At 49.3% G+C, this 24,471-nt stretch overlaps 1 protein-coding gene and 1 pseudogene across 3 annotated transcripts in view; both read left to right on the forward strand.

Annotated features, from left to right (window-relative positions):
• The window catches only part of LOC308580954 (epidermal differentiation-specific protein pseudogene), a 68,143-nt pseudogene that overhangs the window by 31,895 nt on the left and 11,777 nt on the right, over positions 1-24,471 (forward strand). The gene's annotated exons all lie outside the window — the stretch shown is intronic.
• Positions 6,999-24,157, forward strand: LOC308581036 (serine/threonine-protein kinase pim-3-like). 2 transcript variants are annotated; one of them, XM_081183476.1, is made up of 6 exons: positions 6,999-7,329; positions 12,480-12,580; positions 15,658-15,708; positions 15,839-16,205; positions 18,517-18,693; positions 21,099-24,157. In XM_081183476.1, the coding sequence occupies exons 1-6, from the start codon at positions 7,239-7,241 to the stop codon at positions 21,254-21,256; spliced, it is 945 nt and encodes a 314-aa protein (XP_081039602.1). In that variant the 5' UTR covers positions 6,999-7,238; the 3' UTR covers positions 21,257-24,157. The 2 variants fall into 2 exon arrangements, with proteins under 2 accessions (XP_081039602.1, XP_081039603.1); XM_081183477.1 differs by lacking the exon at positions 6,999-7,329 and adding an exon at positions 12,210-12,307.

The following is a 24,471-nucleotide window of genomic DNA, read 5'->3' on the forward strand; positions in this document are numbered from 1 at the left end:
ACTTACCTATTACTAAGCGACAGTTGTGATGAGGGTTGCTTGGTCAGGATCACCTCAGACCCTGACATAGGTAAAATGTAAAGGGACCCCTGACCATTAGGTCCAGTCGTGGCCGACTCTGGGGTTGTGACGCTCATCTCGCTTTATTGGCCAAGGGAGCCGGCGTGCAGCTTCCGGGTCATGTGGCCAGCAAGACTAAGCTGCTTCTGGCGAACCAGAGCAGCGCACGGAAACACCGTTTACCTTCCCCCCGGAGTGGTACCTATTTATCTACTTGCACTTTGACGTGCTTTCGAACTGCTAGGTTGGCAGGAGCAAGGACCGAGCAACGGGAGCTCACCCCATCACAGGGATTCGAACTGCCCACCTTCTGATTGGCAAGTCCTAGGCTCTGTGGTTTAACCCACAGCACCACCCGCGCCCTTTCAGACCCTGACATATCAGGGCCGAAACCTGAGGTATAGGGGTAGTCCCTGGAGATGTCAAGGGAAGGACGTGTGGCGCTGTGGTCTAAACCACTGAGCCTCTTGGGCTTGCCGATCAGAAGGTCGGCGGTTCGAATCCCCGTGACAGGGTGAGCTCCTGTTGCTCTGTCCCAGCTCCTGCCAACCTAGCAGTTCGAAAGCACACGAGTGCGAGTAGATAAATAGGTACCGCTGCAGCGCGAAGGTAAACAGCGTTTCCATGCGCTCTGGTTTCCGTCACGGTGTCCTGTTGCACCAGAAGCGGTTTAGTTCTGCTGGCCACATGACACGGAAAGCTGTCTGTGGACAAACACCAGCTCCCTTGGCCTGAAAGCCAGATGAGCGCTGCAACCCCATAGTTGCCTTTGGCTGGACTTAGCCGTCCAGGGGTCCTTTACCTTTAGCACCTGGAGACAGAGCTTAATTGGGAGAGGGGAGCTGAGAAGGCAGGCAACCACCCCCAAATAGTGTATGCTATAACTTGTAACCAGCTCCTGCCAGGCTGAAATTTGCACTCTGCATGCACAGTCTTCTTCTCCTCCTATAAAATTAGAGGCTCTCTTGGAAGATGCAGACTGGCATGAACGTTCTGGTGGACATGAAAAGAGCTCAAAAACAGCTTGCATTGTACAAAAGCCTTGCGCTTACAATGACTTGCACAAACGGGAGCTTTTTTGTGTGGATTTGGGATAGCTTTCCGCACACAATGTTTGTCTGCTAAGCTGGAAGCAGCCTTTCTATGAGAAAGAGAGGGGTGCATTTGGATCCAAGCCAGTGTCATTAAAGGCACCTAATTGGTATTAAATTATCTTGAGTATGCACGGGGCTTAATCTGAGCCGTTCCTGTTCCTTGGAAACCAATTAATTGCCTTGCCAATGTTTAGGTCTGGGAGCATATGGACTAATGAGAAAATAATGTCTCTGAGGTTAACTAATACCCACATACCTGGGATTAGAGGCAAGGTGTTCAGGTAGTAGTGCACAGCACCTGCCTTTCAAGAAAGCAAAAAGTGAGTACTCTGATACGAATCCTGTCTGCGTTACGGGAGCCTAGAAAGGGCTCGTCTACAGGATGAAAGTTGGTTTTTTCGCTTTAATTTTTGCTCATCCATTAACACAGGGAGATGTTTTTCTCCCTCTCCCACCAGAACTAGGGGTAGGGTTGGGGGTTATCCAGTGCATGGTGGGAGATTCACAACAAGCTAAAGGAAGGACGTCTTTGCTCTGCGCCTGGAGAGACAGTGTCGTGTAGTGGTTAGGGCTTCAAATCCCCACTCAGCCAGGAAGCTCACTGACCTTGGGGGCAGTCACATTCTCTCAGCTCTAACCTACTCACAGGGTTGTTGCAAGGATAATAAGTAGGTGGTGGGTGCAGAGCCATATATGTCCCCTTGAGCTCCTTAAAAGAAACGTAAGATAGCACACGCCCCTCTCAACTTAGGGGGCAGGGCCCAGTGTGTGTGTGTGTGTGTGTGTGTGTGTGTGTGTGTGTGTGTGTGACATCACATAGTGGGAGGAGGCCAGACAAGGTCTGTCGTAGATGTGGGAAGGCCTGGCAGGGCCCACCATGGCTTCAGGGGGGCCATGCGGGCCCCTGTGTGGCTTTGAGTAGGGGCCTGGCGTGGCAACATGTAGGTCCGGTGGGGCTGCAGAAATGCCTGCTGCAGGCTGTGGGATATTGAGAGGTCCTGGCATCCTCCTTGAATTTTTTTTGAGGGGCTCTGCCCCCTGCCCCCCCAGATGACACCCCTGTAGGATAGATAGACAGACAGACAGACAGACAGACAGACAGACAGACAGACAGATAGATAGATATAGACAGTGAAATATACTCGGAGTCTGGTAGTGATTTCATGCTCTTTATTGCAGCTTGTAAAACAGTGATTGATTTGCCCCTCAAACCTCAGGCTTTTATATACATTATTTACACAATGAGTCCTGTCTGATTGGCTGATTCTGCTTCCCTCCTGGAGCCTAATTGGTCTTTTCCTGCAGGCCAATCAGTTGTTGCATTCTACGATCCTACCAGCCTCATAGGCTAATTAACTTCCTCCTGGAGCCTGACTGGTCTTTTCCTGCAAGCCAATCAGTTGTTGTGTTCTAGGATCCTACTTGCCTATTGTTATAGGATCCATGCGTAGTACATAACAGACAGATAGATAGATAAGGGTTGCCATATTCTTTTAAGTGATAATTTGTTTGTTTGGGGTTTTTTGCCAAAGTTGTTGAGCTTTTATGGCAGAATTGCAAAAGAAATAATGAGCCGTTTTAAAGGAAAATCAGCAAAAAATGACACTGCCAACATTGGTTGCCATACGTCCGGATTTTTCCCGATTTCCACCCGGATGCTGCTTCCGACTGCTGTATTCCAGGAAATTCCGGATGTATGGCAGCCCTAACAGTTAACCAGTTGACTCTAAGCGCTGAATGGTCAGCCCCCCTGAAGGTAAACTATTTTAGTTAGCATCCGTTTCCCCAGGGTCAAAGGGCAAGCATGCCATGAAGGACACATCCCAGCAGAGTCCACCGTGGTCGCCAGGTCCCGTCCCCCCCCCCCGAAATATTTAGGAATTGTTGACTCTGCCGTGTCAGCGAACTCGGTTGACTAAGTTAATGTCACAACAAACTGTCACCGGGCCCTTTGGAAAAGGACAGAGATCAACATGGTTGATAGTGGAACTAGAAAACAGAGAGGCTTTGAGAGAGTTCTCTTGTAACCTCCAATTTGGATTACTTGAAGGAGTTATTCGGGGGGCTGCCCTTGGAAAACAAATCGGAAGCTTCAATTAGTTGACACAATGCCAACAGGACCAGGCGGGGCAGATCATATTGCACCAATCCTTAAAGAATTGCATTGGCTACCTGTCTGCTTCTGAGCCCAATTTAAGGTGCTTACCTTTCAAACCTAAATGACTTAGGACCCGAATATCTGGAACAATACCTCTTCCAAGTCAGTCTGCTTTTTCTTTAACATCGGTCAGGGGTGGGGAGCAGGGGTGCCAACTTGAATAAAATTTTGTGGGGGCCCATGTAAGTTCCGCTCTGCATCATCAATCACATGATGCAGTGTGCACACCTCATTTGAATGGGAATGCCCCTCAAATATGTTATTCTTGGGGCTGGAGCCCCCATGGCCCCTAGGAGTTGGCTCCTAAGATGGAGAGCCACCATTTTTTTCCCACCACTAGGAAAGGCCTGTTTGGTGGTGGCGCAGGATTTAGGGATGGGATAGACATTCAATTCAGTTTGCAATTACAGTGGTACCTCAGGTTACAGATGTTTCAGGCTACAGACTCCACTAACCCAAAAATAGTATCTCGGGTTAAGAACTTTACCTCAGAATGAGAACAGAAATCGTGCGGCGGGAGCAGGAGGCCCCATTAGCTAAAGTGGTACCTCAGGTTAAGAACAGTTTCAAGTTAAGAACGGATCTCCAGAACAAATTAAGTTCTTAACCCGAGGTACCACTGTAAAGCCGAACCCTAGCTCATTTGCAAGTCCCAAAACCATACGAGAACTGTAACCTGAAGCGTATGTAACCTGAAGCGTATGTAACCCGAGGTACCACTGTATCTAGGTGTCTGTATCTGAAAAGAAACTGCCATTTTTGAGACTCAGAAAGACCCAATGAGCTGAATTTGGACTGTGGCCTCTCCAGACTGGGTTGGGTTTTGTTTTGTTTTTCTGCAGATGTATTCTGCAGCAGGTGATTGATGCAATATTACTGATGCAATAACAGTGGTGGAATTATACTGGCTGGTCCACATATTACTTGTTCTGTGGTGTTTCCCTGTTACTGCCATCTGGAGAGACACTCTTGCACTAGAGTAGGGTTGCCATACGTCTGCCATCTATGCTCATCCCTTATCTCTGTAAATTAATGCAAATAGAGCAAAATGCCAATAAGCCTCCTGCAACCTCCTTCTGCAGGAAACCAAGCCCAAGTAAGTGCTGCGAACCTGGAACTTCTCATCACTTGGAGAAGAGGGGTAGGCGTAATCATACGGATATTACAGCCTTCTTTCGAGCATCTAACTACAGTTGGTGCAGTAGGCAAGATCCCGGAGAAAGCAAATTCTCGTGGAAAATAATGCAGTTTGCTTTATCCAAAGCCAATTGCTGGCCCAGGAGCAGCTGAGATCTAGGTTAAGAACATCACATGCTGCCATAAGGAAAGAGAATGGACAGTTTGCTCCGGCCAGGCAGCTTAGACACACTGAGAGCCCTTCACGGTTGCCATGTGATAGTGAGTAGCTCTGGTTATAGCTCAGTAAACAGGGCCTTAGCTGCTGCTTTGCTCTGCTAGCATGACATCAGGGAGCTGCTTCATAATGCGTAATGATTAACCATATTGTATTAACCGTCTATTATGAGGGCTTGTGGGGTGCCTGTACAATTTATAATGTGGTCCTGTGTGTGCGTGCGTGTTTGATTTATAGTCCAGTCCACTTTGGAAGCTCATGTTGGGAAAGCTAATTATATAAACTATAATTTCCCTCTAATAATATAATATACCAAACTTTATATATGTAATTGTTGTTGTTTTAATTGTTTTCTATGCACTCATTGTTGCTTTTAAATAAATAATATAAATAATAACATTATTATTTAATAAAAACATAGAACATAGAATAATGTTAGATACGCAATTCACTGTTTTTATAAAGGCAGATGTTTTATATATGCTTCCATCGTATTGTAAATTGCTTTGAGGTGCCTCATGGGAAGCAATTCATAAATGTTGTTGTTTTTGTTGTTGTTGCTGTTGTTAAATAATCAATATAAAAATGTCTAATGCACAATGAACAGTTTATTCTTACTCATCAGGATCCAGTTATGATAGGAAAGATTTACAATGTCTGTAGTTCATACAGTGAGGGGCAGTGGCGTAGCGTGGGTTGTCAGCACCCGGGGCATGGCAAGTAATTTGCGCCCCCTAACCCGTGGATTTGCGCCCCCTAACCCTAACCCCCAGATGTTGCGCCCGGTGCGGCCGGCCCCCCCTGCACCCCCCACGCTACGCCACTGGTGAGGGGGGAAAGTATTTGATCCCCTGCTAAATTTGCCTGTTTACCTGTTGTTATTCTGTCTCTCACAGCTACAATAAACCTACCATTAAAATTATGGACTGGTGATTTCTTCGTCAGAGGGCAAACAGGCAAATTTAGCAGGGGATCAAATACTTTCCCCCCTCACTGTAGATGATCAGGCTTTAACTGTGGGGCTGCCACCAATAAGTTCTGTCTGCTGGGTAGCCATGGGCAAGCCACCACAAACCTGCTGTGATGGCAAGCAGCCCAATAAGGTGAACAAAGTGCTTTGCACTCTGATTCAGTGCCGTTAGCATTTTTAGCTCACTCTTTAGGCCCCCCCCCCCACCAGCAAGGTCAGTGATAACACAAAAGAAAAAGGGATTGAGAGTGAGGAGGAAAAAGAAGGCAGTGCTTCTTGGTTATAGGTTTCTTGTAATGACCAGCTGGAACAGAAGCATACTTATAATTTTCCTAAGGATGGCACAGCTAATTGGCAATACTTGCAGTATTAGAACTGAGTCCTAGTACTGGTTAAATATTGTCGTTCACCACCGCAATCCCCAAGTGGTGTGAAATTCCAGGGGTCCAGGGTTTGTGTTTCCTTTGGAAATGTGGCACAATGGAGACGGTGGTGTCTTTATGATATATGGTTTATTTGTGCGCGCGCACACACACACACACACAACCTGAGTCTCTGATGGAGGGGCTCATAGTATTACACTCCAAGAGGTTCTTGCTTCTCCCATGGCCAGTCTTGGATGCCAGCAGAAAGCAGCCATGGTTTCTTATTTTCACAGTATTTTTTATTTTATTTTTAATGAGGCTGTTAAGCTGAGAGAGCAAGACTGGCCCAAGTCCACCCAGTGATCTTTGCCTCTGAAAAGGGATTCAAACCCTGGTCTCCCAGGTCCTAGCCTGACACTCTAACCCAGGGATAGACAACCTAAGCCCGCGAACGGTCCGGGAATCAGCGTGTTTTTACATGAGTAGAATGTGTCCTTTTATTTAAAATGCATCTCTGGGTTGTGGGGCCTGCCTGGTGTTTTTACATGAGTAGAATGTGTGCTTTTATTGAAAATGCATCTCTGGGTTATTTGTGGGGCATAGGAATCATTTTTTTTCTTCAAAATATAGTCCGGCCCACCACATGGACGGTGGACCTGCCCCCTGCTGAAAAAGTTTGCTGACCCCTGCTCTAACCACTACACCACGCTGCCTCTCAGGAGTCATTAGTCCGGGATTTTATTTCAGCAACTGATGAAGTCTACCGGGGTGGGCTTACCCCATCATAAAGTTAAGTTTCTTAAATGCACAAGGGTCTTATTTTTAACTCGTGTTTGGCGAACTCTGGCAGGCGAGATATTCTTTTGCGCCGTTTCCACGTGCGATTAAGGCTGCTGCTACTTTTTGAAGAATCCGCTTCCACCAGCGAAGATGCCTCTGACAGTGCTTGCAAGCGAAGCGCGCAGCCTGCCCGTCTCACGTTACTGACAGCCAGAGCGACCAATAACCTGGCCAAGCCCGCCCAGAAGGGCGGAGCTCGGGAGTGGGAGGAGAAGGGGCGTGGCTGCATCAGAGGGGAGGGGCGTGGCTTGGCCGCGGTGGGCGTGGCTCTCCGCCCGTCTCCAACCCCGAGAGGCTTCCCCGGGGATTCAGGTTGCGGCTCCGGTGTAGTCGGAGCTGCGCTTCTGCCGCAACTTCTTCGCAACTTTCTCCTGGCTTGGCCCGAGTCGCGGCCGCGATGTCCTCGGTGCAGGTGCTTTACCCTCCCAACGTGCACCGCTGCAGCATGCTCAGCTCGGCGGCGTTCCCCAAAGACGAGCCGGCGCAGGGTGAGTTGCTCCGCGGCGGAGGCGCAGTTCGGGGGAGACTGGGGCGAACGCGCGGGAGCTGCGAGAGGGCGCCGCCTCCGAGGTCTGCAAGGACCCACCGCGGCTTGATAAGAGTCGGGGTCAGATCGGATCCCTCTGCTTGCAATGGGGTCTGACTCGTCTTTGCCCTCTGGGGATCCTCACGCTGCCCATCGGGAGGCAGCGGGCTTCCTGCTGCCCGGTGTCAAACTGCTGAGAGACCACCAAAATAAAAAAATGGGATACCTCTTAGCTGCACCGCAAGCTTATATTGGCTTTGCATTATCGGTTTAATTCTCGCAGCCTCGTGCAAACTTAATTTGCTGAGAGTTTTCTACGAGAGATTCCCTAACTCCTTGCGCTCCTCCGAATGAGCGACAGGGAGATCGAATGAATAGCCGTCCCGCGGAAGGTGACATCCCCTCTCTGATCGGAGGCTGCAGAGCGTGGCCGGATCGTTGACACGAGTCTGCGATCACATTGCTTTTAGTCAGCGTTGGGGATCCATGGAGCGACGACGCGTCCCCGCGCCAAATGCTTTAAAGCCGCTCGCGGGGCCGTGAAGCTCCGCTTCTCCTCCGCTCCTTTTCTTTGATCCGCTTGCTAAGAATGCGAATTAACGATGGAAGCCAAATCTTGGGCTAAAAGATTCCCGCATTGCAGGGGGTTGGGATGGATGACCCTGGTGACCCCTTCCAGCTTCTATGATTCCGTCAGTGTGTCGTACATTTGCAGAAGTTGGAGCGGTTATTTCCTTGGCCTGTGGGAGGGGGCGCGCGGCTCTTGAGAAACTCTTCTCCGGGAGATTTCCATTCGGTTGCCTGTTGCCAAGTGCGACTAGGGGAGCAGCCGAGTTGCCGCTCAGTGCTGACCTCTGCAGGCGGCGGCTGGTTTTCTGCGTTCCTTTGCTGCTGCGTTTAAATCTTCATTCCCTCCCCCCCAACCTGTTGCTCACCGTTGGACTTGCAACTCCCACCGTCCACAAAACCCTTAGCTATACTGGTTAGGACTGGCAGTAGTTGAACAGCATCCAACAGGCAACAGGTTCCCCACCCCTGGCAAACCAGTTCGGCGTGTCCCTCACTGGGTGACACTGGGCCCAGTCATCATTGCTCTGCCTAACCTACTTTTTACAGGACTGATGTTGCTAAGAGGGCAAGATGGGGGCGAGCGAGAAAGCCATGCAAGGTGGCCTTTGAGCTTCTCTGCAGGAAATGTGGGAGATAAAGGTGTACGCAAATTAAACACCCATTGGTGTCCACTGAGTTGAATGGGGGGGGGGGAGAGAGAGGAGAAGGAAATTGCCTTGTTTTCAGCACATGGCCTTGAAACCATCCCAGAGTGGACTCCTTTGTGTCACAACAGCTGTTTAAAAAAAAGAATAAGCAGTCTGCTGGCTGGGTCCGCAGGCTTTGCTGACCAGAAAGAGTGTCACCCTTGAAAATAGACCTCTTCTCCTTTGCCGCTCTTTCAACGTATTTCACATAATGGCCTCCTTTATTGTTACAACGACCCTGTAAGATAGGCCAGTAATGTTATCTGCATCGGTGAGTTCGTAGCAGAGGCAAGGTTTAAAGGAGGCCTTTCTCAGCTCTCTGCCTTTTCCGTCACTCAGCTGCACATGCAATAACAGGGCCGGCCCAAGACACTTTGCTGCCTGAGGCAAGGGACATGGCACACCTACACACACACACACACACACACACACACACACACACACAGAGGCTGGTCAAACTGACCACCTGTCCCCGGACAACACCATCCACCTTCCCTGAGGCTTTCTTAGGGGGACACTCCCCCACAAGACTTTCTGCTGCCTGAGGGAGTTACCTCACTCTGCCTAATGGTAGGGCCAGGCCTGTGTGACACCCCCAGCCCCTTTACCTATAGTAAATGGGGTTCTCCTTTGTTTTATTGACACAGGGAGATGACTGAAAATCTGAGCTACCTTTAGGGTAACTGAGAGTGGGGGGGGGGATACATTGGCATGATCCTTTCCTCTTCTGCTCAATGACTGCTTGCCCATGAGGAAGAAACACACTAGTGTGTCATCGTATTTTGCATCCCTCTGGGCCATTCCCAGTGATTTATTTTGGGAATGATGCTTTGGGACTTTGGCCTCGCAGCTTTATCCCACGTGGCTGTGCTTGTGTTGTCTCCCACAAAGGTACACAATCGACAAAGGTGCCTGTTTCTCTGTCCAGCAGGCAGGAAATGGCATGTTTCCTGGGAATCTGGTGCGGCAAACTCCTGTCCCGTCAAGGCTCCCATCACCAAACCCACAGGCTAGCCCTCTCTCGGGGCTGAGCAAACATTGCCTCTGCCTCATGGCTCTGCCTTGCTGCTGTGACGTGGGCAGTCCCGTATCAAAGCGTTTGTGGCTATTCCTCCCTGTCTCCAGGGACATTTCTGGCATTCCAAGGGAGCTTAGATAGATATGACAAGGCTTGGCTTATCGTTTGGAAGCTTATCATTTGGAAGCCCGCCTTTGCGGGAAAGTGAAACTTGTTCTGCTGCGTTGGAAAAGGTGATGTGGTCATCTGGTGTGACGCTGGATGATTTACACTGATTTGGGGGTATCTGCTCGGCTGCAACGTACTCCTCCTCGCTTTATTGAGTCAATGGGGTTGTTGTTGTTAGTCATTTCCGTAGCTGGCTCACGCCCTACTTGAAAGAGGAAAGGATTTATGGCTGAGAATACGCAACGTGTGCTCGGATTGATCAGCCCCAAGTCCTTGCGCTGGTGGCAGATATGCATTGAGGCCGATCCTATAATATTAGTAAAACGTAGCCTTTTGAAAGGAAGATGTGGCGAACCCCTGCTATGCAGTGATATATGTAGCTAAATGCAAAGCCTGGGTTTCTTTATTATAGCATTGGAGGCTGGCTGCTGGTGATATAGTTTGGCTAACTTTTGACCTAGGCAGCCAAGAGTGTGTTACACGCCAGGGCATTTTCACTTCCATTTCCAGAATGCAAAAGTGGTGTCATAGAAGGGGGTGCATTGGCTAGTGCCGTGGGTTTGCAAAACAGCAGTTTTTGCCTTTGTTGACATACGTTCTGAATGGCTGAGCGGCTGGTCTGACTTTGTGGCGGGAAATACTTTGGGTCAGCTAAGGTAGTTGGGTCCAGACCTTGAGAGAGCGCTGCTGTGCTCCTTATTAGGGAGAGCTGTGCAGAACAGGAAAGGTCCCACGAACTGCAACAAGACTGCAATACCTCTAGGGCCGCCTTTCCCAGTCCTTGAGGTTTGAACTGATCCTGTGCTTATCATTTGAAGCTCTTCTTCATGCGCCCCCTTCATGAGAGGCCTGGTGGAAGGCAACACGAGACTGGGCCTTTTCTGCGGTGGCTCCCCACTTGTGGAATGCTCTCCCCTAGGAGGCTCACTGGATGCCTTCATTACAGGCAAAAACGTTTCTCTGTAACCAGGCCTGGGGCTATCAATCCATTGTCTTTTAAACTGTGTGTGGGTTATTGATTTTGTTTGCCACTATGGTATTTATAGGGACGTGGGTGGCGCTGTGGGTTAAACCACAGAGCCTAGGACTTGCCGATCAGAAGGTCAGCGGTTCGAATCCCCGCAACAGGGTGAGCTCCCATTGCTCGGTCCCAGCTCCTGCCCACCTAGCAGTTTGAAAGCACGGCAAAGTGCAAGTAGATAAATAGGTACCACTCCAGTGGGAAGGTAAACGGCGTTTCTGTGCGCTGCTCTGGTTCGCCAGAAGCAGCTTAGTCATGCTGGCCACATGACCCGGAAGCTGTCTGCGGACAAATGCCACCTCCCTCAGCCAGTAAAGCGAGATGAGCGCTGCAACCCCAGAGTCGTTCACGACTGGACCTAACAGTCAGGGATCCCTTTACCCTTTACCTTTACGGTATTTATATTTGTGTTTTTATATTGTAAACTGTCTTGTGATCCTCAAATGAACAGCAGTATAGACATTTAATAAATGAATAACAAACCAACTTGTACCACCATGGCAATGAAGGGGGCGCCGGGAGAAACTCTATGCCTTCTCCTGAACACTCAGGGTCTCTGGTCAAGCAAATCTAGTGGAGTGGGGGAGAGCAAATCTGGATTTTAAGACTGCAGGTATTTTTTTTAAGTGGGTGGGTGGGACGCTGGGAGCAGTTGTGCCACTTGCTATTTAATTAAAGAGACGCAAGGCCAGCAGAGTGTCCCTCTCGCCCCGTGAATCAGTGGAGGCGGAGGGCGAGGAAAGGTTTCCCCACCTCTTTCTCCTACTTCACAGCCGTTGCTGGTTGCAACTCAGCCCACACTTCGGAAAGACGAAAGAGGGCTGATTGAGCGATGGCTTTTGATGTCCAAGGCAGGAGAGCTGCCGAAGCTACCAAGAGCTGGGCTCAGGCAGCAAAAATGCGGGGTGGGGTCCGGGGAGCGCGTCGATGCAGAGCATTTGCTAGCGGACTTTGCAAGCGCCAACATTAAAATAGGATATCGCACGTGGGTCAACAAGCGGCGGCGGCGAGGAGAAGCGTCCTCGCGCGCCTCTCCTCGATTGGCTGCCGTTGCCTTTCCAATTCGTTTAAAGGACTCCTGCCTGCTGCGCACCCCGCCCCGTTTTCATTGCCGTGCGCGCTTCTCCCTCGACGGTTTCAAAGCCTCGCCCTGTCGGCGGCCGAAGAGAACTCCTCCTTTTACCCCCACACACGCCTCTTCTGATTGGCTCGGCTTTTTCGCGGCTTCCTCCAGCTCGCCCCGCCATTGGCTAAGGTCGGCGTGGAGTTGGAACGTTCGTAAAAGCGAAGGAATTCCGAGGCGCACGCGGTGGGGGAGGAGCGGCCACACACATACACACAAGCGCACGCGAGGCAATATTGGCCGGAGAGTGACCGACTGACCAGGCCATGCTCTTGGCTCAAGGCCCCATTTGCCACCAGGGTCCCGAAGGGCCGCCGGCCGCCGATGCCGCCGAAGAGGAGCCTCGCTCCGCGGGTAACAACAAGGAGCACGTGGGGCGATTTTTGTGAATGGAGCGAGCGTGGTGGTTTTCGTTGTTGTTGTTTGCAAGCAAACCGCAGCCGGTGTGGGTGTCTGGCTGGCTGGGCGGGTCCCGGCACAACTCGCCACGCTGATGCGCTGCTTTCCTTTTCTCCATCCCCCGCAGGGAAGGCGACCTTGGAGACGCGCTACCGCTTGGGAGCGTTGATTGGGAGCGGCGGTTTCGGCACCGTCTACGCGGGGACCCGGCTCAGCGATTCTCTCCCGGTGAGTGACCGATCGGCGTCTTTTCTCTCCATATATCGCGCGTGCATGTGTAGATACACGTATTATGTACATTATAGAGACACACACACAAACACACACGTAAATATACATAATATATATATCTACACATGCACTGAAATGACCAAATGCAGCACCAGGAGTCGACCGGCGGCTTTTAGGAGAGATGGAAATAAATGGTATACAGTGGTACCTCGGGTTAAGTACTTCGTTCCGGAGGTCCGTTCTTAACCTGAAACTGTTTTTAACCTGAAGCACCACTTTAGCTAGTGGGGCCTCCCGCTGCCGCCGTCCTGTGATTTCTGTTCTCATCCTGAAGCAAAGTTCTTAACCCGAGGTACTATTTCTGGGTTAGCGGAGGCTGTAACCTGAAGCGTCTGTAACCCGAGGTACCACTCTATTGTGTAGGGGGACACACATAATCAATCAATTGGTCACTTCTTTTACTTAAAGAACATCCCCAACGTTATTTAAAATAGATATAAAGCAAGAATAAAAACAACCTGAAACACTCACAATGATATGCATAAAAGAGCATTAAAAGTTCTTAACCTGAGGTACTATTTCTGGGTTAGCAGAGTCTGAAACCTGAAGCGTCTGTAACCCGAGGTACCACTGTATTAGGGTTATGCGATTCTGCGGGCTGGAGTGGAATTAATGATCCTTGCGAGAGAGAAGAAAGAGAAGCCAGCAGCAAACAAAAGGGGAGGGGGAGGCATGACTCTTGCTCCAATTTGGGGCTGCACCATGCGGGCGGCTGCTTTGAATCCCAGGTTATCGGCTGGGTTTCCCTTTCTCCAACCTGTTCTGCCTCTCAGAGGGTGTGTTAGTGTCCTGGATGAGTGATGCGCCTGCACTCCTCGCTACGCTCTGTGCTGCTTGCTAAGCCTTTGGCTCCACTTCAGGCGCTTGGAGCACACAGTGGCTCATCAGCCTGGTTTCCTGGTAATAATTATTAAGGAAGGAGAGAGAGAGCACAAGCAACAGTCATCCCGTGATGAGGAAGGCATCACTGCTGTTTAATATACAGTATGTGCAGTAGCCATGCAGGGCTATGCGGAGTTTCAAACTTGGAAATCAATGCAGTGGTAGTAGTTTAATAATACACAGCTGCAGCAAATAATGATGCACACCTGTTTATCTGCTATTGGCTGTGCTTGAGTTACAAAATGTATGCATGTTGCATTGGTTGTGTGTGACTTACAGGTGTGTTAAGTCACTGTCGTCGGAGGGCAAAATCCTGGGTGTTCTGAAGGGAGGGGTTGGGAAGGTGTGGAAATTCCCTGGTTCTGTATTTTTCCAAAAACTTCTGGGGGTGCAGAGTCAAAAGCATTAGGACTGGATCCTGAGGCGAGGGGCAGTATGCTATTTTGAAGCTTGAATAAAACAAGCCCTGAGAAGAGAAATTGTGGTGGCTTTCTCTTTGGAAGGGAGTGTAGCTCCATTGTGGGGTTTTAAAGGTATTCTTATTCCCAGAGGGACAGAATGGCTACTACACCGGTGTTTCCCAAATTTGGGTCTCCAGCTGTTTTTGGACTACAATTCCTATCAACCCTGACTATTGGTCCTGTTAGCTAGGGGTGATGGAAGTTGTAGTCCGAAAGCAGCTGGACACCCAAGTCTGGGAAACATGGATCTACACTTTTAAGAGCTCTCGGTCAAGTAAATTCAGGTGTTAAGATTTTTTTTTTACAAAAACCCCAACCCCTCTGGCTGTACATTTGCAGCCATAAATAGAAAATCCACTATTTCCAACAAATAGTTCTCACTATTGCTAAGGGATGGGGGTAGGGAGGGACATGAAGACCTTACTTATTTCTAACAGAGCATTGAAACAAGTAATATGGTACACTCTTTCCTTCAGAATCTTACATTATAAGGGGTATTTCTGTTAGAGCAATCTCAAGCTTAAGATGACATGTGCTGAAATTGAAGAATAACCAATCCTCTCTCTGTAGAGCCTTTGGTAAGGCTCGGTAAAGAAATGCAACAACTCCATGAGAAAATACCACATTGTTCAATTTAGGCATTTCAGTTTGCTGAAATTCTGGTTTGCATGCCGTTAAAATATTTGTGAGAAACTCTGCATTAGACAGGTACCAAGCAGGCCTCTTTGATAAACTTGATTATATATAAACTTGAAGCTTCAGCAACCTGCCATGGTTTGGAATCCTTGCATAGCTTGCGGAAGATGCCTTTCCTTTGTGCAAAGTTGCTGGATCTGGGTTGCAGCAGGGCTGGCTTCAAGTTTGAATGGGGTCCTGAGTGAAGCGCCCCCTGGTGGCAGCATGGCTGGCAGCTGGGTCTGGCCGCCATATAAATTATTCCTCTCTGGGGTATCGTGGGGAAATGGCAGCTGGGCTTGGCTGCCCAGTGCTGCTTGGAGCACCGAGTTGGAAATAAATACAGTGGTACCTCGGGTTACATACACTTCAGGTTACAGACTCCGCTAACCCAGAAATAGTACCTCAGGTTAAGAACTTTGCTTCAGGATGAGAACAGAAATTGTGCAGCGCCGGGGGAGGCCCCATTAGCTAAAGTGGTGCTTCAGGTTAAGAACAGTTTCAGGTTAAGAATGGACCTCCGGAACGAATTACGTACTTAACCTGAGGTACCACTGTGAACAAATCATAAGGGAGCACAAGGCAGGTGTTGGTGCCGAACCCCTGGCAGTTGCCCAAGAATGCCACGTCGTCGTCGTCATCATCATCATCATCATAAATAAATAAATAAATAAATAATACCCTGCCTGCCCTTCCCGGTTCAGAAAACTGGGCTCAGGGCAGCAAACAACAAATTTAAAACACTTAATTGATGCAACAAAAGCAGCATAAAATACAGTATAAAACGTGAATAACAATAAATTCAAAAATCAGTTTAGGGGGAAAACTTGGCACTTCCCCCAGGCTTACAGCCTGATCCGAGACAGGTCACAACAGCCATGCTTATCTCCCTGCATGGTGAAATGGGGTCCGTGCTAAAGGTGGATCCCAAATAGTGCTGTGAATTCTGCAGTAGGCTTTGCCTCCTAACAGCATTCTCCTTCCCTCCTTTTGCAGGTGGCCATCAAATATGTTGCCAAAGACAGAGTCTTGCAATTCCAACACATGGTGAGTTGCTGCCCTTTTGCGCCGTTTCTCTTCCCGTTGAGGCCGCCTGACTCGTTGAGCGGCGGTGCCAGAGGTTGCTCTCATGCCTGTCTCCCTTTCTCTCTCTTTCCTTCCTTTCTTCCTTCTCCAGAACGGCACCCTGGTCCCGCTGGAAGTGGTACTGCTGAAGAAGGTGTCTTCCTCGGGCTGCCGAGGCGTCATCCGCCTCCTGGATTGGTTTGAGCAGCCCGACGCCTACTTCATCGTGATGGAGCGCCCCCTCGTCTCCCAGGACCTGTTTGATGTCATCACCGACAGGGGTCCGCTCCCCGAAAGCCTGGCCGCCGGCTACTTCCGGCAAGTGGTGGAGGCGGTGCGCCACTGTCACCTCTGCGGTGTTTTGCACCGAGACATCAAGGACGAGAACATTCTGGTCGACCTCCTGCAGGGAGACCTAAAGCTCATAGACTTTGGCTCGGGGGCCTTGCTTCGGGATGCCCCCTATACAGATTTTGATGGTGAGTGTGCGTGCGAGAGAGAGAGAATGCCAGAGACCACCACTCGGCGACAGGGCACACACGCTTTGCTTGCAAAAGGGTCCTGGGTTCAAGTTCTGACACCTCCAGGCAGGGCAGAAAGATTCGACAGCAGCTACACTGTTGTCGGTGTAAGCAAGCTGTTGCCAACCTTTGGGCTTGTGGTTCTTTTATTTTTATTCCCCCCCCCCAAAAAAAATGCTTTTTATTGAGATTTAAGAACACCAACAGCAACCAACAAAAACATCAAATCTTATTATATATATCCTACTTTATGCTCCATAGAGCCGTTGACTTCTGTCCTTCCCTTCCGCAAGTTTTCTTATTCCAATCTATAATTCACAGTTTCATTGGTTAAAAATTACGCCGTGACATAAGATTTAATTCAATCCGGCCAACGTTTTCATATTTCTACAGTTCTCACTTATATAAACCATAAATTTACTCCATTCTTTTTGGTACTTCGTCTCCTCCTGATTGCGAATTCTGTGTGTCAATTTTGCCATTTCAGCGTATTCGACCAGCTTTATCTGTCATTCCCTTACAGTCGGAATCTCCTGTAACTTCCACTTTTGGGCTTGTGGTTCAAAACATCTGGTGGGCACCAGGTTGATGGCTGCATGGGACTCAGTGGTCCCGATGCAAAAGGTGGCAGGTTTTTGGTTTTGCAGAGAAGCACCCAGGAAGGGAACAAGCTAGGAACACAAATCAATGTTGGCGGGTGGGGAGGTCAACCTCAGCCAAATTTTTTGCAGACTTTGGCCTAAATCTGAAGCATAGTTCAGACCTCTGGCAACAGCTGATTGTCTCTTCCTCTTAGCAGCCTTCTAGGAAGGAGAGTGAGATGAGGAGATGTCAGAAAGAGAGAAGGGAGAGAGAAAAGGGGTGGCAGGAAGAGTGGAAAGGGATAGTCCCGCCCACTGCTGGCTTCGTCCTTCTCTCACAGACAGGAGTGTGGCCCTGAGGAATATGGCCGTTGGTGGGAACAAATATTTCCTCCCCACCCCAGTGTCAGAGGAACTGTCTGAAAATGTGCTGCAGTCTCCCTATGAGAGGTACAGGAAGTTGTTATGTGGAGGTTTGAGCAATTCAGTGTGTCCCCGCGTCCGGTTTCCACATAGCAAAGCACATTATGGGCCATTGCCAATGTAAAATCAGAGGCTTTGGGTTGTGCCTTTTGTATTTGACCGAGGGGGAGGCACGCGCAAAGTATAGATCTGAAGGTTGTCTTCTGAGCGTTTGTAAAGTATGCTAAAGGCCTAAACGGTCTGCTGTGTTCATAGGTTGACCGGCCTTTTTCTTGCTGAGAGATGCCATTGTTGCATCTTTTGGATAAACACAGGTTGCAAAATAAAGTCTTGCGGCAGCTTAATTTTTGGCCTGAAGGTGTATTGCTGTCACGTTGGATGAGTTAGTCCTTAATTCAGTGTAGCCATCCTGGTTTACACTCTTCCTCCCCCCCCCCCGCCCCCAGTGTTTACACGGAGAAGAAATTCCAGTTGGTCAGCGGTAATTGTTAGCTGGTCTGTTTGTATGCGCAGTTGCTCCAGATTGCCTCATCTGTATTGGTGTTCTCTTGTGTGTGCGCACCCTAAGGTCATTGGCCTAGATGTCAAAGGCCTGTAAACCTGATTTCACGTTGCAGTACCTCAAAATGCAGGTAAAGGTTCGTACGATGGAATGTTGTTGCACAGAAATCAATTCTCTCTCGGGGCATTTATTTATTTATGGAGGATCATTTATAATCTTGAGGATGTTTCCAACTCAGAGTGGATCTGCTGAAATCAATGAGTCCCTGTCTGTTAATTTCAGTGGGTTTTTATTCTGAGACATGACCCGCAATTTCACTTATCCCCTCGAAAATCCCTCTCTTCCCATCTCTCATTCTGCTTGTGTCTTGCCTTTTACATTGCAAACATTTCTTATTATTGGTGCTTTGTAAGCATAAAAATACTTTTAAGTAAAAAAGACTGTCGCGAAAACACCCCATTTTACAGATGGGAGGACGGGAGACTGAGGCTGGAGCAGCAGTACACCAGTTCCAATTCATCGTGGAAGTCTCATATATGGGGGAACCTGCTGCCGTAGGCTTCTTTGGGAAGGAATTGTGGGATATAGATTTAATAAATAACACAAACATTTCATATCTGGTTCTTGAAATTTAGGCAATGGTGGTGGTCCTGCTCAACATGGGTGAGGAAGGGGCAACCTGGGAGTGATTTGGTAGCTCTGTTTCTGGTTCCTTTGGCGCCTCTCCAGGTATGTTTTCACCGGCTCCTTTCCATTCTTACAGGCACCCGGGTATACAGCCCTCCTGAGTGGATAAAATATCACCGGTACCATGGCGTGTCTGCCACTGTGTGGTCCTTGGGCGTGCTGCTCTATGACATGGTGTGCGGGGACATCCCTTTTGAGCGCGACGAAGATATCCTCCTTGGGAAACTCCACTACCACTGCAGGGTATCCTCAGGTACAGACGCTACCCTAGACCCAGGCCAGTGGATATTTGCAAGGGTGCAAGAAGAGGCTGTATCTCAGTTTACCCTGAGAGAGATGTTAGTCCACAGAATGCCAAAGTTAATTAGCTGATCTTTAGCAGGGGTCAGCAAACTGCGGCCCACCGGGCTCGTAAATCCGGCCCGTGGACCCTGCTGCCCGTTCGGTCAGTCCCCGCGCTAGACCGGTGCGGCGGCTGACTTTCGTGACACTGGCACGGCTTTTGATTGGCTGTAGGAAGCTCCTGCAGCCAATCCAAAGCAGCGGATGCCTCTGGGCGACACCCCTTCCTTCCCACTGAGATGGCCGTGTGTGGCCAAGAGCTGAGCGGGAGGAAGCGGTGGCACCGGGGAGGCTGCCTCCACTGCCCAGGCCAGCGGCCTGGGCTCTGGACCCCTGGCTGAGGCAGAGGATGATGACGCTGCCGAACATGCGGCCGGGGGGGGGTCCTTTCAGGAGAGGGTGGGTCCGGCCCTCGCAAGGTCTGAGGGACAGTGGACTGGCCCCCTTCTGAAAAAGTTTGCTGACCCCTGATCTTTAGGACAAGTTTTCTTTTTTTTCAGTCAAGATGCTTATTTTTGTTAGACCAGCAATTTCACCCCTGGATTCCTTAAGAATTCTTAATGTATGCTTCTTCAATTTGGCAACTCCTTTGTACTTAATTTGCCACTGAGCCCTGGAGTGCCACAGTGGTTTGGACTATGGAGCGTTGGTAGGCTCATGTGACAGGATACTGCCCTTGGGGGCGGATTGGCCTACCTCATAAAAGCTGATTGAAGTCTGCTCCATCTGCATAGCACTTCCTGCTTCGTTCGGTTGAAATGAGCGTTGTTGAATTGAATAGACTGTGCTCTACTGTAAATAATATCCTGAATACCCTTAGGGAAACTAATAATCTTCCGACTCCTATTCTTATCTCTTAAAATAGGACTAATTGTTGGACATTTTGGGATAAGTTCTTAATGAGGTGCAAGGCACGAAGTGCTTTGCAAGACAGGGATAACATAACTCAAGTTGGCAGATCATGAGGCTGTTAGTCATGGGTTTGAGCCCCACTACAACTCCCATCATCCCTAGCTAGCACAACCCAATGGTCAGGGATGATAGGAATTGTAGTCCAAAACTGCTGGAGACCCAAGTATGGGGAACACTGGACTTAGATGATCCTCGTGGGCCATTCCTGCAATTCTTTTATTCAATGATATGAGGAAGGGCTGTAGCTGACTGGCAGAAGGCCCCAGATTCAATCTCTCCAGGTAGGGTTTTGTGGAAAAGGATACTTCCTGAAGTTCTGGAAAGCTGCTTGCAGCCAGAGTTAGGCCACGGGCAGCGTTAGAAACTCAGGTATCTAAGCTTAGGCACCAAATGGCTCCTTAAACCAAGGATAACACCGAAACAGAATGTCTGGTTGCCATTTTTGGGCAAGATGGCTCTAAAGTCTTATATTTTGAAGGATGGGAGTGACTGTGATTGATTATCAGTTAAACATCTGACTAGTACAGATGATAACCCTGAGCCTATAGGTTAAGAACTTTGGGAACTTTAAACAAGAAAAGTTACTTGATCCAGGGACAGTCCACATACATATTGGCCTATTCCTACCTCTTTTTCTTAATGGTGACACGGACCATTCAGTGACACAGAATATTCTTCACAGCTGTGTGAGGAGGGCAGTGGGATGGGTTAATCGAAGATGAGCTACAGCAATCAGCTATAATGTCGTTCACTGCCCCTTCTTGGGCTGCACAGGGAAAGCATTTTGGTTCCTGAAATTCATTCCAATTGTGCCGGTAAAATATAACGGACAGGATTCTACAGGATGTGTTATTAGTGTGTGGAAACAGTCAGAATCTAATAACCCCCAGGCGTGCACCTCCAGACGGTGGAGATGTCAGGCACCGTCCTGGGGCCAGGGCACCTTCACTTGGTCGTAAGTGGCCAATAGCCAGGTGCAAAATACGCCTGGCTAATTTCGAACACTGGCCCACGGGTTCAAAAACTGTGGTCCGCGAGCTTCATTCAGGTGATTTGCAGTGCGACCACATTCAATGTTTATATTTTCTCGAAGTATGTATTGTTTCTTTTGTTTCTTATGTTGTGTTTGATGCTGTTCCGATACGGTACTACAATATCTAAGAAATGAAAAAGCCATAAAAACGCAAAGCACATCACAACTACTACAGCAGGCAGAAAAACCATCAAATGGTGTGCCAAGACCCTCAGCAGTTTCCAAGTGGTCCCTGGTGGTTGTGGAAACAGGTTAGGAACCCCCGGTGTAGGGAGAGTTGAGCTTTCCTGAGCAATGCCTTAACTCCGTGCAACTTCCTGTGTGTTCTTATTAGGCGGTGTAATAACCGTGGTTCTTTCCTGCTTTGACAGACTGCCGTCACCTGATTGAGTGGTGCCTCTCGCTGGCCCCAGAGAACCGGCCTTCCCTGGAGCAGATCTTGGCCCATCCTTGGCTCCTTGCCTTCTTGGAGCAAGGCGGACGCAAAGCCCAGCAGCCCACAGTCCCCAAAGCCGGCACGAGCCTGTGACTCTGGTGGCCTCTCGACAGCAGTACTGGGGCGGGCCATCGCAGAAAGGATGGACGTATCTCGGTTTCTCCTGCGACGACAGGCTGACATACTCGTTATTCCTGCTGATAGCTGAGTTCCTGCCCCTGGGTGGACGACCTATGAAATCCCAGGCCTGTGGTAGGGACGCTGCCCACCCCGACTAGACAGGGGGTCTGGCATGCAGCCCCTGACCCCCAAGACAAAAGAGACCAATGAGCTCTGCTCTGTTTACACAAGGACTGTCCCCTGTCTTCACCAGTGAGGGCAGCAGATGACTGGCAGCGAGTGAACAGTGTTTGAAGCCGTCTGTAATGGCTTCCTCTTGTTACGCCTTTCAGTATTGGGAGTTTGGTGGACCTCTGGACTGACCTTCATGCGCCAGGACTGGATTGGCGTTTTGATGTCACGCCGGGTACGGGGGGGTTGTTTCTTCTGGTGGTCAGATGCTTATTTATTTGGCGTGACGTTCCTTTGGTGGGGAGCCCCGGATCCTTCCTCCTCCTCCTCCTGTTGTTGTTTTTTTGCTAAGCCATCATCTACCTGCTGTCGTTTTTTGGGCGTAGAAACATTTTCTCTGGCCCAGCTGGGAAGTGACATGGTTATTGTGAACAGCCCCCTGCTTCCATTCCTGTCCAGCCATTCCAAGTCTGAATCCAGTTTCCTCCAGTGCCTTGACTTGATGGGTGTGTGTGTGTGTGTGTTTTACCCCCTCTTCCTTTCACTTGGGGGAAGTTAAAGGGGTGGCGGGGGGAAAGCGGGCCCCACTTAACCTCATCAATAAGTGAAAACGAGAAAAAAAATAAATCCATGAGTTGCTGGGTTTCTTTGTCGGAGTTGATCGAAACCCCTGGTGCCAGGACTGTCCCGTACAAATGAGGACCTCGAGTTGTGTTTGCCGCTTCGAATTTGAAAGGCAAGATTTTGGAACTTCGGAAGGCACTGGCGCTAGGTATTTTGGCCCTGCCAGCCAGCCAACCACTGACAGCTTGAAGAACTTTCTGTTTCTGTCTCGGCAACTTGACGCTCACAGTGGAAGAGGGGTTAGCCAACTTGGTACCCACCAGATTTGGAAGTTGCTGTTAAGGCTCCCGACTCCCATGAGCCCCAACGTGCATGACTGATGGTCGGGGGATAACGGTGGGAACTGCTAGTCTGGTGGGTACCAAGTTGGCTATTCCTGATGTCTGCTTTACTCACCAGTTCCCATCTGTCAGCTCCTCCTTCCGGGAGATCTTGAAGTTTGGTCTTCTGCTTGTGGCTGCGGCAGAGTGTTGTTTTCTCCCCCCCCCTCGCCCCCCAGTGGCTCTGATCCCAGTCCACCCAAGTGGTAGCCTGTAAATGTGAGGTCTTTATTAGCAGAGAAGCAGGCCGGATGGCGCCACAAATATTTTTTCTGAAGCTGAACAAATCCTCATTCAGCCACAGGTTGAGTGTCTCCTCACCTTCATTTGTGTGTGTGCGTGTGCTTTGGAATCTGAGAGAACAACAGGAGCCTATAGCATGGACTCTGAATCTTGGAAGTATGTTTCCCTTGGGGGCACCTGAAATAATTAGGCCAATGCCTTCTTGTCTTTTTAATGGGAGGTTGTTCTTCGAAAGAGTGCTGGCAGGGCCTTCGTCAGCTCCTTGCATTGGCCCCAGAGAGGATCTGGGATGTGTATTTTTAAGGGTAGCTAGTGGGGCCCGGCCTCTGGCAGATTCAAGCCTGAGTGGCGGATCAACGCCCTTCTCTTAGCCCAACTCTCCTCCGATCACTGTAGAATTTATTTGTGCCAAATCACAGGAGGAGAGGCAGATATTGGCGCCACTAAATCTGACAATGGCGAATTGACTTAGGCCAAATTCACGCTGTGTATTTCAAGCACTTTTAAACATTAATGGCTTTTTCCAGAGAATCCTGTGAGCTGCAGTTTAAGGGTGCTGAGAGTTGTTAGGAGATCACCCCCAATTCCCCTACAGTTCCCAGAGTTTCCTATGAAGAGGGATTTAATCGCTGTGAAGGGACTAGTGGTTTCTGAACAACTCTCGGCACCTCTTAAACTGCTGCTCCCAGAATTCTTTGGGGGGGGGAAGCCATGGTTGTATCATAGTGCTTTAAACACACGGTGTGAGGTGGCCCTGGGTGCTCATCTCGTTATGTCCTCGTTAGCCAGGTATCCACAAATCACAGCCAGCCTTAAGAAGCAAACCTATTGTGTGCTGGTCACAAACCTGCCCCTCTGCAGTACGAAAGAGTCAAGGGTCTTGCATGATGCCACACCGTGTTCAAGGTCCAGGGGTTGCTTCCTTTTTCCAGTTCTTACATTGGAAAGGAGAGCGAGAGCTCAACCCACTATCCTGAAGACCTTTGGGAAGCAGTGGAGAAACTTTTTGCAGGTGTTTCCAGGGCTCAGTGTGGCAATGAGACTATTCCCCCCTCACACACACACTAAGGACGATGCTTCCCTTGCCATAATAAAGCATACATCCCTCAGGGGCGAGCCAGCAAGTGCCTGTGTAGATCTCTGCGCGCGCACACCAGTGTGAGACCCCTGTTGAGTTGAGCCAACCTTGCAACGGTTTCTAATACTGCCTCTCTTGAGGCATACTGACACAAGCAGAGTGCTAGCCAAGGGGGATTGGGAGTTGTCAGATTCCAGCCTGGGAAAATGCCAGCATTGCTTTCTGAGCCTGCTACCTCTGAGCAATGTTGCTGAAGAATTATTTATATGCCAGTTCAGGATTTGATTTCCTTATCTGTGGATTTGTGTGTGCGTGTGTGAATTTTGTTACTGCCTCCCGTGCACATTTGTGCAACCACATAACACAGTGCCTCGCCCATCGTGGGCTCCATCATCTACCAAGCCCCTTTCCGGGATTAAATAAACCTTTTATAAGAAAAAAGAAGTAAATCTTGTCTTTCGTTCTTACGTGCAGTTGATCAATCGCGGTGCTCTGCATTTCTGGCAGGGCTGGATTTAGGTTTGATGAGGCCCTAAGCTACTGAAGGTATTAATGGGGCCCTTTATATGTCCAGCTGTCCTTTGTCAACAACAAATGTTTTTTGTGTTGAATATATGCTATATGGTAATTTATGGACTTAATAGGTATCTAAAGCCATTTAGACATGCAGAATGTAGGCACCCTATATATAGAAATGAGCAAACCAGTGATATTTTAGGCTAGCAGGTGGGGCCCATTACTTACATTATAGG

This window comes from Podarcis bocagei (assembly GCF_964188305.1).
Source record: "Podarcis bocagei genome assembly, chromosome: 2".
NCBI lineage: Eukaryota > Metazoa > Chordata > Lepidosauria > Squamata > Lacertidae > Podarcis > Podarcis bocagei.

Excerpts from the sequence above, each read along its gene's own strand:
- LOC308581036 (XM_081183476.1), top strand. The coding sequence starts at position 7,239 with ATGTCCTCGGTGCAGGTGCTTTACCCTCCCAACGTGCACCGCTGCAGC. Across the intron at positions 12,581-15,657 it reads GGCTCAGCGATTCTCTCCCG|GTGGCCATCAAATATGTTGC; the intron begins GTGAGTGACCGA and ends CTCCTTTTGCAG. Across the intron at positions 15,709-15,838 it reads TCTTGCAATTCCAACACATG|AACGGCACCCTGGTCCCGCT; the intron begins GTGAGTTGCTGC and ends TTCCTTCTCCAG.